We start from the raw sequence: 14,146 nt of genomic DNA on the forward strand, positions 1-14,146 counted from the left end.
GGCGATGGTGCTCCGGCCCCTGCCTCACAGCCCGGATTCTCCGACCTAGCCGCCGCCAATGGATCTCATGAGAAGGGCCGCCCCCGCCGCCTCAGATGCGATCCGCCGCAACCACCCGCCCAAGAACTTTGGCACCGGGCCCGCCGCCACCGCGGCCCACACCGGCGGCAGCGGCGGCAAGAGGGGGAGGCAGGGAGGGGCTGGCGGCGCTAGGGTTGGGGCCCCTGGCGCCGCCCGGGGGGAGGCGACGCGAGGGGGTCGGGCCTCAGGTCAATGCTCTAGTCTCACAACCAAGTCTCAAAGTGCGGGTTGCTGTCTTCATTAATAAATTTCCTGCTATATGTGCCTGTCTTTGCATGCTGATTTGTTTTCTACATTCACAAAATTCAGGCCCCTGTAGTCTCTGAAAGTACAAATGCAGGCTGATTACTCTCTGCAGTGAAAAGATTTTTGATTTATGTACTGGTGGTTGCAGACTGTTTGCTCTCTGTATTTAGATAATTTTTACTATACGAGAGACTGTGTTTTCAGGCTGGTTGATCTCTGTAGTAAGGAAATTACTAAATTACGTACTGGTGTTTGCAGTATGTTTGGTGTATGCATTTTGAAATTTCATAGATATGTGCCTGTGTTGGTAGGCTGATTGCTCCCTGCGATTAGAAAAAATCATGCTATATTTGCCTTTGTTTTGTATGTTGACTGCTTTATAGGTAAGATCGATGAACAAAATCCATCTTCTTACTCTGCATATATATGCATATTTTTTATTTACTAAAGGTGGAGAGTGCGTCCCAATGATAGCCACAACAAATTCAGGAAGAATCTTGGAGCACCTTCTGTCAAGGATTTGAACTTTTGAAGCCATCTCTGTTCTCTTTCGGCTCTGCTTGATGGATGACCAAAAGTAGCTTTATATCCCCATGAAAGTCTCGAAAGTTCCAGTAAGTATTGTTCATGTACATTATGAAAATGCTATTCAGTCGACTCATGTTTTTATTCTGTCAAATGACGATTTTTTTAGTATAGTCGACAGTAAAAAGTTTAAACCCATTAGAGATGATTAAACAAATGTTCACCTGAAAACAGATTGTGAGGGTTTGATTGAGATATGGAAAAGCCACAAGAAGAATCATGCTTCTGTTCTACCTATTCTCCTTGAAATCCAGGAGCTCAGTGGTTGTTTTTCTAATTTCCAGTTCAGCTTTGTAAGGTCTGAGTTAAATTTAGCTGCACATTTAACTGCCAAACATGCTTCTAGCTCCTTGCTGGAGTGTGCGCGGTTCTACTAGGTGCCGGCGTCTCTGAACAATTGTATACAACATGAACTTGCTGTTGTTGGTCAAGTAATATAAGCTATTGCTTTCCCAAAAAAAAACACAGTTGGCTTGTAGGGTAAAGACACCATGTCCGTCGCAAGTGACTGCCTTTTGTTTTTGAACAATCATAGGTGCAGCAGCGCCTTCCAGGACACCGTGCCCGTCACGCGTGACTGCCTAAAAGCCATGAGGGGTTTTGCATAGAACCCTATAGAGAGCGTGATTGTACCACAGTAGGTACAAGTTTCGACTCCCTCGGAGAGGCGTACAATTTTTACAACATGTATTCATGGGAGAAAGATTTTGGCAATACGATATTGGAAGAGCAGATTGAGTGTGGAGAGGACGTATTGCATGCAGGATATCGTCTGCGGATGCTTCGTGAGTACCATGAAAATGTGTCCCCGTATGGTTTGAAACTTTGTTCAGTTTTATCAATGAACTGTCCTATTCTTGCAGGGTAAGTACGGAGTTGAGAACACAAGGTCGAGGAGTTTGATTGCGAGTGTGGGCAGTTTGCACATATGGGGCTGTTGTGCTGCCATGTTTTGAAGGTAATATCACTATGAATCCACCCCATAGCACATTGGCACTAGGATAATGTCATGGACTGAACCACAAAAGATACTGTTTCCTGAAATGTAAGCCATCGATTTTATCTGTGTGAATCAGATTCCAGTCAAACATATAGTGAAGAGGTGGACAAAGGAAGCCTACTGCCAGCACATCTGGCCCATTATCATAAGGATCAGAATGTACATGCAGAGGAAGCTGAATGTGATTTGGACTGCAGCAAAGGGAAAGTTGTGAGTGCGGATCTGAACTGTTCATTATGTAATTCGAGATACAGTTCTTAGAGTCGTAACCGACGATGATCCATTTCACATGTATTGTTTTGGTGTTGTATTGATCTGCTGCTGTTGCACCGTTGAGCTCCTATGCATGTACTCTCCAAGAGAATGCTATGTGGTTTGTTTTCATGATCTCTGTGTGTGGGCAATCTGAGAGGTGATGAGGTGCACATGTCTTTCTGTAGATTACTGAAGATTGTTTGTGCTGCCGCATTTTGGTCTGCTTTTGTGATGTCTGCATGGAAAACAATTGTGAAGTGAAACTGTTTTTCATGCTGCAGAACTGGGAGTTACTGAATTTGGATTTGGGTGCAGAGGAATTATTTGTTGTACACCGCACTTGACAGTTCGAGAGTTTGTCAATGTGAACAGGCAAGAACAGGTGGGAGTAAATGGGTGAAGACGGCGTCCGTTGGTTCAGAAAGGTAGGGTAACGGCCTGTATCGTTAAGAAGCGTCCAAGCCGGCAAATGGGTAGCGGAGACGTCACATTAATGATGGTAGGTAGGTGGGCCATGCCCTGGAATATCGATGCATATATTACTTCGAATACACTGCCGTATATCTGGTGCAATGCGAATCTAGAAGCGCTTGGACGGGAAGGATAACGAGACCATCTCAGCTCGGGCTCATAATAGGACTTCCCAGATACACAATCTTACATATTCCGGGAAAATTTAGTACACACCTCCCCCTGCCATAAATTCATATTTCAAGCACACTTTCAATACACGAATATAGCCCTTGCATACGCAAGTGCGAGGGCCACTTTGCTAGTTCAGTTGACAACATAGTTTATTATTCAATGATAACAAACAGAAAAGCAGGAGTGATGTAAGACGTACGGTCACACACTTGAGCGGTTCTTGGGAACAAGCATCAGTTTCTCCTTCCGTCGGACACTCAAGCGAAACACTTCTGTCATGTCAATACCCTTCTTGCCCGTGGCGGACGACAGCTCCCAGTCGTGACTGTACACAAGGTTTGCCAGCATGATCTCGATGGTCGCCAGCCCGAAGTTGATACCAGGGCAGATCCTCCTGCCAGCTCCGAACGGCAAAAACTGAAAGTCGTTCCCCCTGAAGTCCACCGCCGAGGCGCTACCACCCTCCATGAACCTTTCTGGCAGGAACTCCTCCGGCTTCTGCCACCACTCGGGGTCTCTGTTGATAGCCCATGAGTTCACCATGACCCATGCTCCAGAAGGGACCGTGTATCCAGCGACGTCGACTTCGCTCTCTGCCATGGAAAGGTGAGGGATGAGGAGCGGTAGCGGCGGGTGCAGCCTAAGCGTCTCCTTCACCACTGCCTTCAAATATGTCATGTTGGCTAAGTTCTCTTCCTCGACCATGTCTTGCCCCTTCGGTGTGCTGTTTCTCACCTCGGCTTGTAGCTTAGTCATCACCCGAGGGTTGCACATGATCTCAGCCATAGCTACCTCCAAGGCGAAGGACGATGTGTCCGTGCCCGCAGCAAACATGTCCTGCATATGTGCATTTGTTGTCATCAACAATTAATAGGGTCCTACTGAGATTCTGGAGATTGCAGCCGATGATTGTAAAGACTTAGTGCTTGAGTAATATAAGTATTTCTTTTGTTGATAGTTTGGAATTGCTTATCACGCTTACCACACGATAAGTATTTCTCCCAAAAAAAATAAATTAATAGTGATAGTAAGTCATGACCGGTCATTGTGCACTTTTTTAGTAAATGATTATTTTTTTGAGAGCTCCTCGAATGTTATTTATGGATGAAATTTTGCAACAAGCTAAAACATTTATCATGTTTGATGTCGCAAAAAATCTCTGTTTAAGAATTCATCTGATTAACCAGTTAACTTGCCGATTAATCCCTACTCATAGGGTCCCCGAGTAGCTGATAAACTGATAACTCGTCTGATTAGTTGATTAAATAATTAATTAATTTGCTGATTAGCCTATTAATCCCCTACTCGCCATCCAACTGAGTACCAGTAAACGATTTTCTTAACAATGAGAAAAAATTCAGAATTATTGGATTCCATTTGATTTTGTTTTTTTTAGCAAATGTTTCACCCGGGTGTAGCCACACCTATCCATATTCTTGTACATATTTGATAGTTATTAAGGGTCGGTGTATATTAAGTCATTTCAGACTTTTTATGTCCAAATCAATTCTAAAAGTGCAACTTCTGCTTAGGAAAAAGTGCAGGCACTGAACTGACATTACACATAGGAAAATCTCAAACGGCTTAGATTAGAAAAACGGGGTGGTTAACTAGTTACTGAAGCAGTACTACACTTACCATTAAGATGGCCTTGATTTGCTCTCTGGTGATACCATCATAGTCTTTCTGCTGCCGAACCGATAGAAGTACATCAATGAAGTCACTCTCCTCTTCCTGTTTGCCATCTTGTTTGTCATGTGGTGGCAACAATGTTCGTTTCTCGTGGTCTTGTATCATCTTTTCGAGCAGATCGTCCCACCTTCTATTCACCTTCTTGGCATTGTTACAAACATTAGATCTAGTGAGCCATGCTAACCTTGGGAAGCAGTCTTCCAGGTTGAAACTCGCAAAGAGAGCTGAGTTCGCCTCGATCAGCTCTCTGAATATCTTGTTCCGGCCTTCTTTCATGGTGAACTTCCCGGACAAGGCGCGACACACCATGTCATTCACAAAGGTGTTCATCATCTCACCCATGTCGATCATCGTGCTCGCAGCCGCCGACTCTCGTATCACGGCCATCACCAGGCTCACCTTTACAATATATACACATCGGTCAATAACCTTATGCCAAGAAAAAAAGGTGATAGTGATCGGGAATGATGCAAAAAATATAAAAACTTTCAAAAAAGAAGGATGAAACCCTTGACCTCCAGATCATTTTGATACACACAACCATTCTGTTTGATTATTAAATAAAATTGTAAAACAAAGGCAACCACAGCCGAACCGCCAGGAATGATGTAGAGAAAGGTGCGCGGACCTCTTGCTGACGGGCGAGGCGGTACGATTGGATCTTCTTGACGCTGAGCAGGTGCGCCGCGACGAGCTTCCTCGCCATCCGCCAGTGCTCACCGTAGGGGGCGAAGACGACGTCCATCGGCCCATACAGGAGCTCGTGGGCGACCATGGATGTTGGCCGCGACGCGAACAGGTGGTCATGCGTCCGCATGATCGCCCTGGCGGCGCGTGGGGACGACACGATGAGGTGCGGGACGGCGCCGCGGCGGAGGAGCATGAAGCCGTCGTCCGAGCCGTGCTTCTTGGCGAGGTTGCATAATGAGACGTGATCTCGGCCCAGGTGCAAGTGGCCTATCACAGGGAGGCCTGGAGGGGAAGGAGGGAGACGCTTTCTATTGGCCTGCTTCTTGCTGCTACTAATTGTGGCGAAGCGCAGTAGCAGTAGTAGCAATAGAAGTAGCACTGCTTGTAGAGGCGTCTCATGCATGAGGTGGTGTACTGCAACTAAGTGATGCGCCATGGCCTCTGATGTCGACAAATGTAAGAGCTGCGTAGACATGATATATATAGCACATATACTTGGTATTTAAGAAACAATTGGACAAGCAGCTGACAAGTAACCACTCCACCCGAAGTAAACGAACAATTTAACATGTGCCTAGAAATGTTTCAAAACAAATCATGCTCAAAGACCTATAACCTAGTATTATCTACTCCCTTCGTCTCATAATATAGGACGTTTTTTGACACTATATATAAGACGTTTTTGACACTAGTGTAGTGCAAAAAAACATTTTACATTATGGGACGGAGGAAGTACCATATAAGTGAGCTCGAGTCAGCGACATGCTATGGACCATGAGGCAATAACAATCTTGAGCACTGCAGGAAAGCTAAATGTGTTGGAGTTGGTCACCTGTCAAAAGCTAAATGATGGAGATCAGATAACCAGACCAAATCAGATCTTGCATAAAAAACAATATACTAATCATCAACGTGGGTTTAAGTTAAGGAAAAGTGAAGGAAAAGAAATGCATGGATACACAAAGGTGGGTGAATGAGTACGTATATACAGAGATTAGGTAATTGCGAATCTCAAAAAAATCTCAGAAAATTTCCAAGATATGCATCTATTAGAATATAAATGTACCGCAAAAAAATCATGTATTAGGTAATTGCAAGCTAAAGCGATGAAGATATTGTCAGTTGAACAGAAACAGAGAGAGTATATATGTATGCAGATGCATAAAGATCACGCGTGTGGCGTTCATGGCATCTAGTAAGAATCAACAAATCAATTCTAGTGTGCAATCTGTGTGAGGGATGGTAACCTACTACCTCCGTCCCTCAAATAGATAGCGTATAAATTCAGTCAAGAAGTTTGCTTTCTAAATTAGACCAAGTATATAAAAAATATGAATATAAACAATACCACATCAATATCATTATATCAATTGCCGGAGGCAGGTGATGGGCTTTGGTGTTAAACTCAGAGATGTTCTGCTATCTTTTCAGTTTTGTCATGTTGGTTCCGACGTGACTTGTACTTTATTGTTTATGATATGAATGAGACACATATTACCATGAAAAAAGATATATATTTATAATCTATTTATTTGATATTATAATTGTTGATATTCTCTTCTATATATTTGGTCAAATAGAGAGAATTGACTTTTTAACTGAGTTTATACTCCATCTATTTCGGGACAGAGGAAGTACTAATTAGTAATTATTGAGGGAATAAATATGTATTGAGAAACCTAATTTCCGAACAATCGGAAATCTACGACAGATCCTAACGCATCTCTATACCATTCGATCCGCATCTCGCGCTCAAGACACTCGCGATGGTTGAGATCTCGCAACCATCTTTCTTTTTTTTGCTCCACCCGCTAATCCCGCACGTTATTTTCTCGCGGTGCTGACTACGATTTTAAAGATGTATTTACCTAACTGCATATGCTACGGTTACTAACACTAAAATTATCTAGTTATCTAGCTGCATATGCCACTATTACTAAAATGATAAATTTGTACTTACCTGGATGCATATGGTGCAGTTACCAACACGATAATTATATAGTTACCCAACACCAAGTAACTCATACATTATTAGCTTGACAACTACTTAGGATAGTTACCCAACATCCAAGTATATAGTTTTTTTAGAATACATCCAAGTATATAAGTTATCAACATGTAATTATGTAGTTTATCTAGCTACCCATGTTACAACTATACAACAACTAAAATGCAGTTACACAGTTGTCTTGGTCACAATCATACAGCATAGAAGTAAAGCGTGGTAACATGATCAATTGGTTGGGCAAGATATAGTTTGGGGATCCAATAAATTTAGGTGAGTAGTTCGGTAACTCCCGATGAACACATCTTGTAGAAATCTTTAGTTTTGAAGTTGACAACTATTCTCGAACTGTTTGATAAATCAAAAGTTAAACATTTGGTAACTTTCAAGCTTAAAACAGTTGTCCAACACACCTAACCGAGAAAAGTTTGATGCTAATAATGACTTATGAAAAGTATGGTAATTCTTATAGTATCAGGTGATAACTTTTGACCTAGAAAAATCATTGAAACATTTCAAAACAGTTTTAGTTTTTCATGTTGGATAACTACTGTATGAGCAACTCGGTAACTCACATACTAATAGACTGGCAATTTTAGCTCGGGAAAGAAAGTCATCGAAATATATCAATATGGGATCTATGATATCACTGTGTGACATTTAACAACGAAAAAGGATGGCCAATTGGACCGGCGTTTTAAGCTACGAAGCATTTTGAATTTTATTTTGAGGTAGAATCGTTGCTGACATTAGCAATTTCATCTTATATGCATGCATGCACTAAAATGCTCTAGCTCATTGTGAGTGTACGTGAGAGGTGGTGGGGAGTGTTTGGTACAATTTCTAAAAACCTAACGGTCGATGTATATCATGATCCTTTCATTTTCTTTTTTTTCCTTCAATTTTCTTTTCCTTTTTACCTTTTCCTTTTTAATTATTATTTTCTTCTTTTATGTGTCTTTCCACAAAAACTTATGTTTCAAAAAATCATTTTTTAGTAAATACATGTGCAAATGTTTTGGTATGTATGAACACACTCTTTAATATACTAACGGTATTTTAATTATTCAAAAAAATCATTTTTAAGATTTATAGAAAGTAAAGTTGCGTGCTAACGGGGTCTAGTGGTAAACAATCCATGTTGTTGTAGTGAAAACAAGCGTGTGGTAGGTGGCCATTATTAATGAGGTCGAAAAATAGATGACCAGGTGTGTGTGCGACAACTTCATAGAGAAGGTCATTGTACACCGACCAAGTTGACACAACGATGTTGTTTTGAATAGGTTCAGTCATCTCGACAGAGCATGACGTAGTCCCGTATTTATGATAATAGGTTTTTTTGGTATTTATGATGATAGGTGTGCAAGATATAAATATAATGGAGGTAATCTTTGGTGCATTGATCCATGGTGGATTATGAAGGGTATGGAATCCATAGCCTAAGAGCAACTCTAGCACACCCCCGTAAAACGCCGACCCGCATAAGACTTATGCAGTTCGCGAAAAAGGGTATATGCGGGCCGGCGCCGGCGCGGTCAGACTCACACCCCGCAAAACGGACCCGTAAAAAAGGATATTTGGTGAATATGCTCTTTTATGGGTTGGCTACGCGGACTCTGCTCAGGCACCGCCGCGTCGACCCGCAAACCGAAGACGCCCAATTATCGAATTTAACATCGATTCCGACAAATGAGTTCAAATTCAAATAATAGAACACTGTTCACACACAAATAAAAAGTTTAGTTTTATAGGACAAACACAAAAGGGGTCTTGCAAAAGTGACGTCCACGTTCGGCATCATCTTGGTCGATCTTCACTCCGCGTCACCAAGGTCATCGCAACCAGCAAGTCCACTGATACGTCTCCGTCGTATCTATAATTTTTGATTGTTTCATGCCAATATTATACAACTTTCACATTTTAGCAACTTTTTATAGGATTTATTGAACTAACCTATTGATTCAGTGCCCAGTGCCAGTTCCTATTTTTTGCATGTTTTTTGTATCACAGAAAATCCATATCAAACAAAGTCCAAACGCGATAAAAATTTACAGAAAATTGTTTTGGAATTTATGTGATTTTCGGGAGGTGGAATCAACGCAAACGGGGGCCCACAGTGTCCACAACCCACCAGGGCGCGCCCTGGTGTCTTGTTCCCTCCTCGAACATCGGTTGGAGCCCTTCTTCTGGCGCAAGAAAGATAATTTATAGAAAAAAATGTGTAAATTTTTTAGGACAATCGGAGTTACGAATCTCCGGAAATTTAAGAAACCGTGAAGGGCCAGATCTGGAGAACGCGAGACAGAAGAGAACGGAGAGGGAGGTCGAATCTCGGATGGGCTGCTGGCCCTCCACCGCCATTTAGACCATGGACCAGAGGGGGAACTCTCCTCCCATCTAGGAGGGGGGGGGCCAAGGAAGAAGAAGAAGTAGGGGGCTCTCTTCCCTCTCTTCCGGTGGCGCCGGAGTGCCGCCGGGGCTAGGATCGTGACGGTGATCTACATCAACAACCTTGCTACCGTCAACACCAACTCTCTCCCCCTCTATGCATTGGTGTAACACCCCTTCTCCCCGCTATAATCTCTACTTAAACATGGTGCTCAACTCCATATATTATTTATTTTTTTGCGGGTGAATTCCATATATTATTTTCCAATGATATTTGGCTATCCTATGATGTTTGAGTAGATATGTTTTGTCCTATGGGTTAATCGTGATCTTGGTGTTGGGGAACGTAGCAGAAATTCAAAATTTTCCTACAAGTCACCAAGATCTATCTATGGAGAGACTAGCAACGAGAGAGAGGAGTGCATCTACGTACCCTTGTATATCGCGAGCGGAAGCGTTCAAGAGAACGGGGTCGAGGGAGTCGTACTCGTCGTGATACAAATCACCAAAGATCCTAGTGCCGAACGGACGGCACCTCCGTGTTCAACACACGTGCAGCCCAGTGACGTCTCCCGTGCCTTGATCCAGCAAGGAGAGAGGGAGAGATTGGGGAAGACTCCGTCCAGCAGCAGCACAATGGCGTGGTGGTGATGGAGGAGCGTGGCACTTCAGCAGGGCTTCGCCAAGCACCACAAGAGACGAGGAGGGAGAGAGATAGGGCTGCGCCTTGGGAGAGTTCATCGCATGTGTTTTGCAGCCCCCAATACCTCAAGTATATATAGGGGAAGGGGAGGGGCTGCGCCCCCATCTAGGGTTCCCTCCCTAGGGGTGGCGGCAGCCCCAAAAACCCATCTAGGGTGTGGCCAAGGGGGAGAAGAGAGGGGGCACCCTAGGGTGGGCCTTAAGGCCCATCTGGACCTAGGGTTTTGCCCCCTCCCACTCTCCCTGCGCCTTGGGCCTTGGTGGGGGGCGCACCAGCCCACCTGGGGCTGGTCCCCTCCCACACTTGGCGTACGCAGCCCTCTGGGGCCGGTGGCCCCACCTGGTGGACCCCGGGACCCTCCCGGTGGTCCCGGTATGTTACCGATAGCACCTGAAACCTTTCTGGTGACCAAAACAGGACTTTCCATATATAAATCTTTACCTCCGGACCATTCCGGAACTCCTCTTGATGTCCGGGATCTCATCCGGGACTTTGAACAACATTCGGTAACCACGTATATCTATTCCCTATAACGCTAGCGTCATCGAACCTTAAGTGTGTAGACCCTACGGGTTCGGGAACCATGCAGACATGACCAAGACAACTCTCCGACCAATAACCAACAGTGGGATCTGGATACCCATGTTGGCTCCCACATGTTCCACGATGATCTCATCGGATGAACCACGATGTCAAGGATTCAATCAATCCCGTATACAATTCCCTTTGTCTACTGGTATAGTACTTGCCCGAGATTCGATCGTCGGTATCCCGATACCTTGTTTAATCTCGTTACCGGCAAGTCTCTTTACTCGTTCCATAACACATCATTCCGCGATCAATTCCTTGATCACATTGTGCACATTATGATGATGTCCTACCGAGTGGGCCCAGAGATACCTCTCCGTCACACGGAGTGACAAATCCCAGTCTCGATTCGTGCCAACCCAACAGACACTTTCGGAGATACCCGTAGTGTACCTTTATAGCCACCCAGTTATGTTGTGACGTTTGGTACACCCAAAGCATTCCTACGGTATCCGGGAGTTGCACAATCTCATGGTCTAAGGAAAAGATACTTGACATTTAGAAAAGCTTTAGCATACGAACTACACGATCTTGTGCTAGGCTTAGGATTGGGTCTTGTCCATCACATCATTCTCCTAATGATGTGATCCCGTTATCATTGACATCCAATGTCCATGGTCAGGAAACCATGACCATCTGTTGATTAACGAGCTAGTCAACTAGAGGCTCACTAGGGACATGTTGTGGTCTATGTATTCACACATGTATTGCGGTTTTCGGTCAATACAATTATAGCATGAATAATAGACAATTATCATGAACAAGGAAATACAATAATAACCATTTTATTATTGCCTCTAGGGCATATTTCCAACAGTCTCCCACTTGCACTAGTCAATAATCTAGTTCACGTCACTATGTGATTGTAATGAATCAACACCCATGGGGTTTGATCATATCTCGCTTGTGAGAGAGGTTATTAGTCAACGGACCTGAACCTTTCAGATCTATGTGTGCTTTTGCAAATCTCTATGTCGTCTCCTAGATGCAGCTACCACGCTCTATTTGGAGCTATTCCAAATAACTGTTCTACTATACGAATCCGGTTTACTACTCAGAATAATCCGGATTAGTGTCAAAGTTTGCATGGGCGTAACCCTTTACGACGAACTCTTTTACCACCTCCATAATTGAGAAAATTTCCTTAGTCCACTAGTTACTAAGGATAAGTTTGACCGCTGTCCTGTGATCCATTCCTGGATCACTCTTGTACCCCTTGACTGACTCATGGCAAGGCACACTTCCGGTGAGGTACACAGCATAGCATACTATAGAGCCTACGTCTGAAGCATAGGGGGCGACCTTTGTCCTTTCTCTCTCTTCTGTCGTGGTCATGTCTTGAGTCTTACTCAATACTCACACCATATAACACGGCCAAGAACTCCTTCTTTGCTGATCTATTTTGAACTCCTTCAAAATCTTGTCACGGTATGTATTCATTTGAAAGTACTATTAAGCGTTTTGATCTATTCTTATAGATCTTGATGCTCAATGTTCAAGTAGCTTAATCCAGGTTTTCCATTGAAAAACACTTTTCAAATAACCCTATATGCTTTGCAGAAATTCTACATCATTTCCGATCAACAATATGTCAACAACATATACTCATCAGAAATGCTATAGTGCTCCCACTCACTTCTTTGGAAATACAAGTTTCTCATAAACTTTGTATAAACCCAAAATCTTTGATCATCTCATCAAAGCGTATATTCCAACTCCGAGATGCTTACTCCAGTCCTTTAGAAGGATTGCTGGAGCTTTGCACACTTGTTAGCATCTTTCAGGATTGACAAAACCTTCTGGTTGTATCACATACAACCTTTCCTCAAGAATATCATCGAGGAAACAATGTTTTGACATCCTATCTGCAAGATTTCATAAATCATGCAGTAACTGCTAATATAATTCCAACAGACTCTTTAGCATCGCTACGAGTGAGAAAGTCTCATCATAGTCAACTCCTTGAACTTGTCGGAAAACATCTTAACGACAAGTCGAGCTTTCTCAATGGTGATACTTACCATCATTGTCCGTCTTCTTTTTAAGATCCATCTGTACCCAACAGCCTTACGACCATCAAGTAGTTCTTCCAAAGTCCACACTTTGTTTTCATACATGGATCCTCTCTCGGATTTTATGGCCTCTAGCCATTTTTCGGAATCCGGGCCCACCATCGCTTCTCCATAGCTCGTAGGTTCATTGTTGTCTAGCAACATGACCTTCAAGACATGATTACTGTACCATTCTGAAGTAGTACGCATCCTTGTCACCCTACGAGGTTCGGTAGTGACTTGATCTGAAGTTTCATGATCACTATCATCAACTTCCACTTCAATTGGTGTAGGTGCCACAGGAACAACTTCATGTGCCCTGCTACACACTGGTTGAAGTGATGGTTCAATAACCTCATCAGGTCTCCACCATCCTCCCACTCAATTCTTTCAAGACAAACTTTTCCTCGAGAAAGGACCCGTTTCTAGAAACAATTACTTTTGCTTCCGGATCTGAGATAGGAGGTATACCCAACCATTTTGGGTATCCTATGAAGATGCATTTATCCGTTTTGGGTTCGAGCTTATCATGATGAAACTTTTTCACATAAGCGTCGCAGCCCCAAACTTTCAAGAAACGACAGCTTATGTTTCTCTAAACCATAGTTCATACGGTGTCATCTCAACGAAATTACATGGTGCCCTATTTAAAGTGAATGCGGTTGTCTCTAATGCCTAACCCATGAACGATAGTGGTAATTAGAGAAGAGACATCATGGTATGCCCCATATCCAATAGGGTGCATCTATGATGTTCGGACACACCATCACACTATGGTGTTCCAGGCGGTGTTAGTTGTGAAACAATTTCTACAATGTCTCAATTGTGTACCAAACTCGCAACTCAGATATCCATCTCTATGATCATATCACAGACATTTTATCCTCTTGTCACGAAGATATTCAACTTCACTCTGAAATTACTTGAACCTTTCAATAATTCGGACTTGTGTTTCATCAAGTAAATATACTCAACATCTACTCAAATCATCTGTGAAGTAAGAACATAACAATATCCACTGCATGCCTCAACACTCATTGGACAACACACATCAAAATGTATTACTTCCAACAAGTTGCTCTCTTATTCCATCTTACTGAAAACGAGGCTTTTCAGTCATCTTGCCCATGTGGTATGATTTGCATGTCTCAAGTGATTCAAAATCAAGTGAGTCCAAATGATCCATCTGCATGGAGTTTCTTCATGCGTACATACTA

At 43.2% G+C, this 14,146-nt stretch overlaps 1 protein-coding gene across 1 annotated transcript; it reads right to left on the bottom strand.

The window, feature by feature from the left end:
* Window positions 1–2,842: 2,842 nt before the first annotated feature.
* LOC119362758 (indole-2-monooxygenase-like) lies at window positions 2,843–5,648 on the bottom strand. Its single transcript, XM_037628014.1, has 3 exons — window positions 5,133–5,648; window positions 4,451–4,903; window positions 2,843–3,649 (listed from the first exon to the last, which is right to left on the bottom strand). The coding sequence occupies exons 1-3, from the start codon at window positions 5,628–5,630 to the stop codon at window positions 3,014–3,016; spliced, it is 1,587 nt and encodes a 528-aa protein (XP_037483911.1). The 5' UTR covers window positions 5,631–5,648; the 3' UTR covers window positions 2,843–3,013.
* Window positions 5,649–14,146: the final 8,498 nt, after the last annotated feature.

This window comes from Triticum dicoccoides, chromosome 2B (genome assembly GCF_002162155.2).
Source record: "Triticum dicoccoides isolate Atlit2015 ecotype Zavitan chromosome 2B, WEW_v2.0, whole genome shotgun sequence".
In the NCBI taxonomy this organism is placed as follows: Eukaryota; Viridiplantae; Streptophyta; class Magnoliopsida; order Poales; family Poaceae; genus Triticum; species Triticum dicoccoides.

Coding starts and splice junctions, on each gene's coding strand:
- LOC119362758 (XM_037628014.1), bottom strand. CDS start 5,630: ATGGCGCATCACTTAGTTGCAGTACACCACCTCATGCATGAGACGCCT. Junction 4,904..5,132: donor GCCTCGCCCGTCAGCAAGAG/GTCCGCGCACCT, acceptor TATATTGTAAAG/GTGAGCCTGGTGATGGCCGT. Junction 3,650..4,450: donor AAATCAAGGCCATCTTAATG/GTAAGTGTAGTA, acceptor GCACATATGCAG/GACATGTTTGCTGCGGGCAC.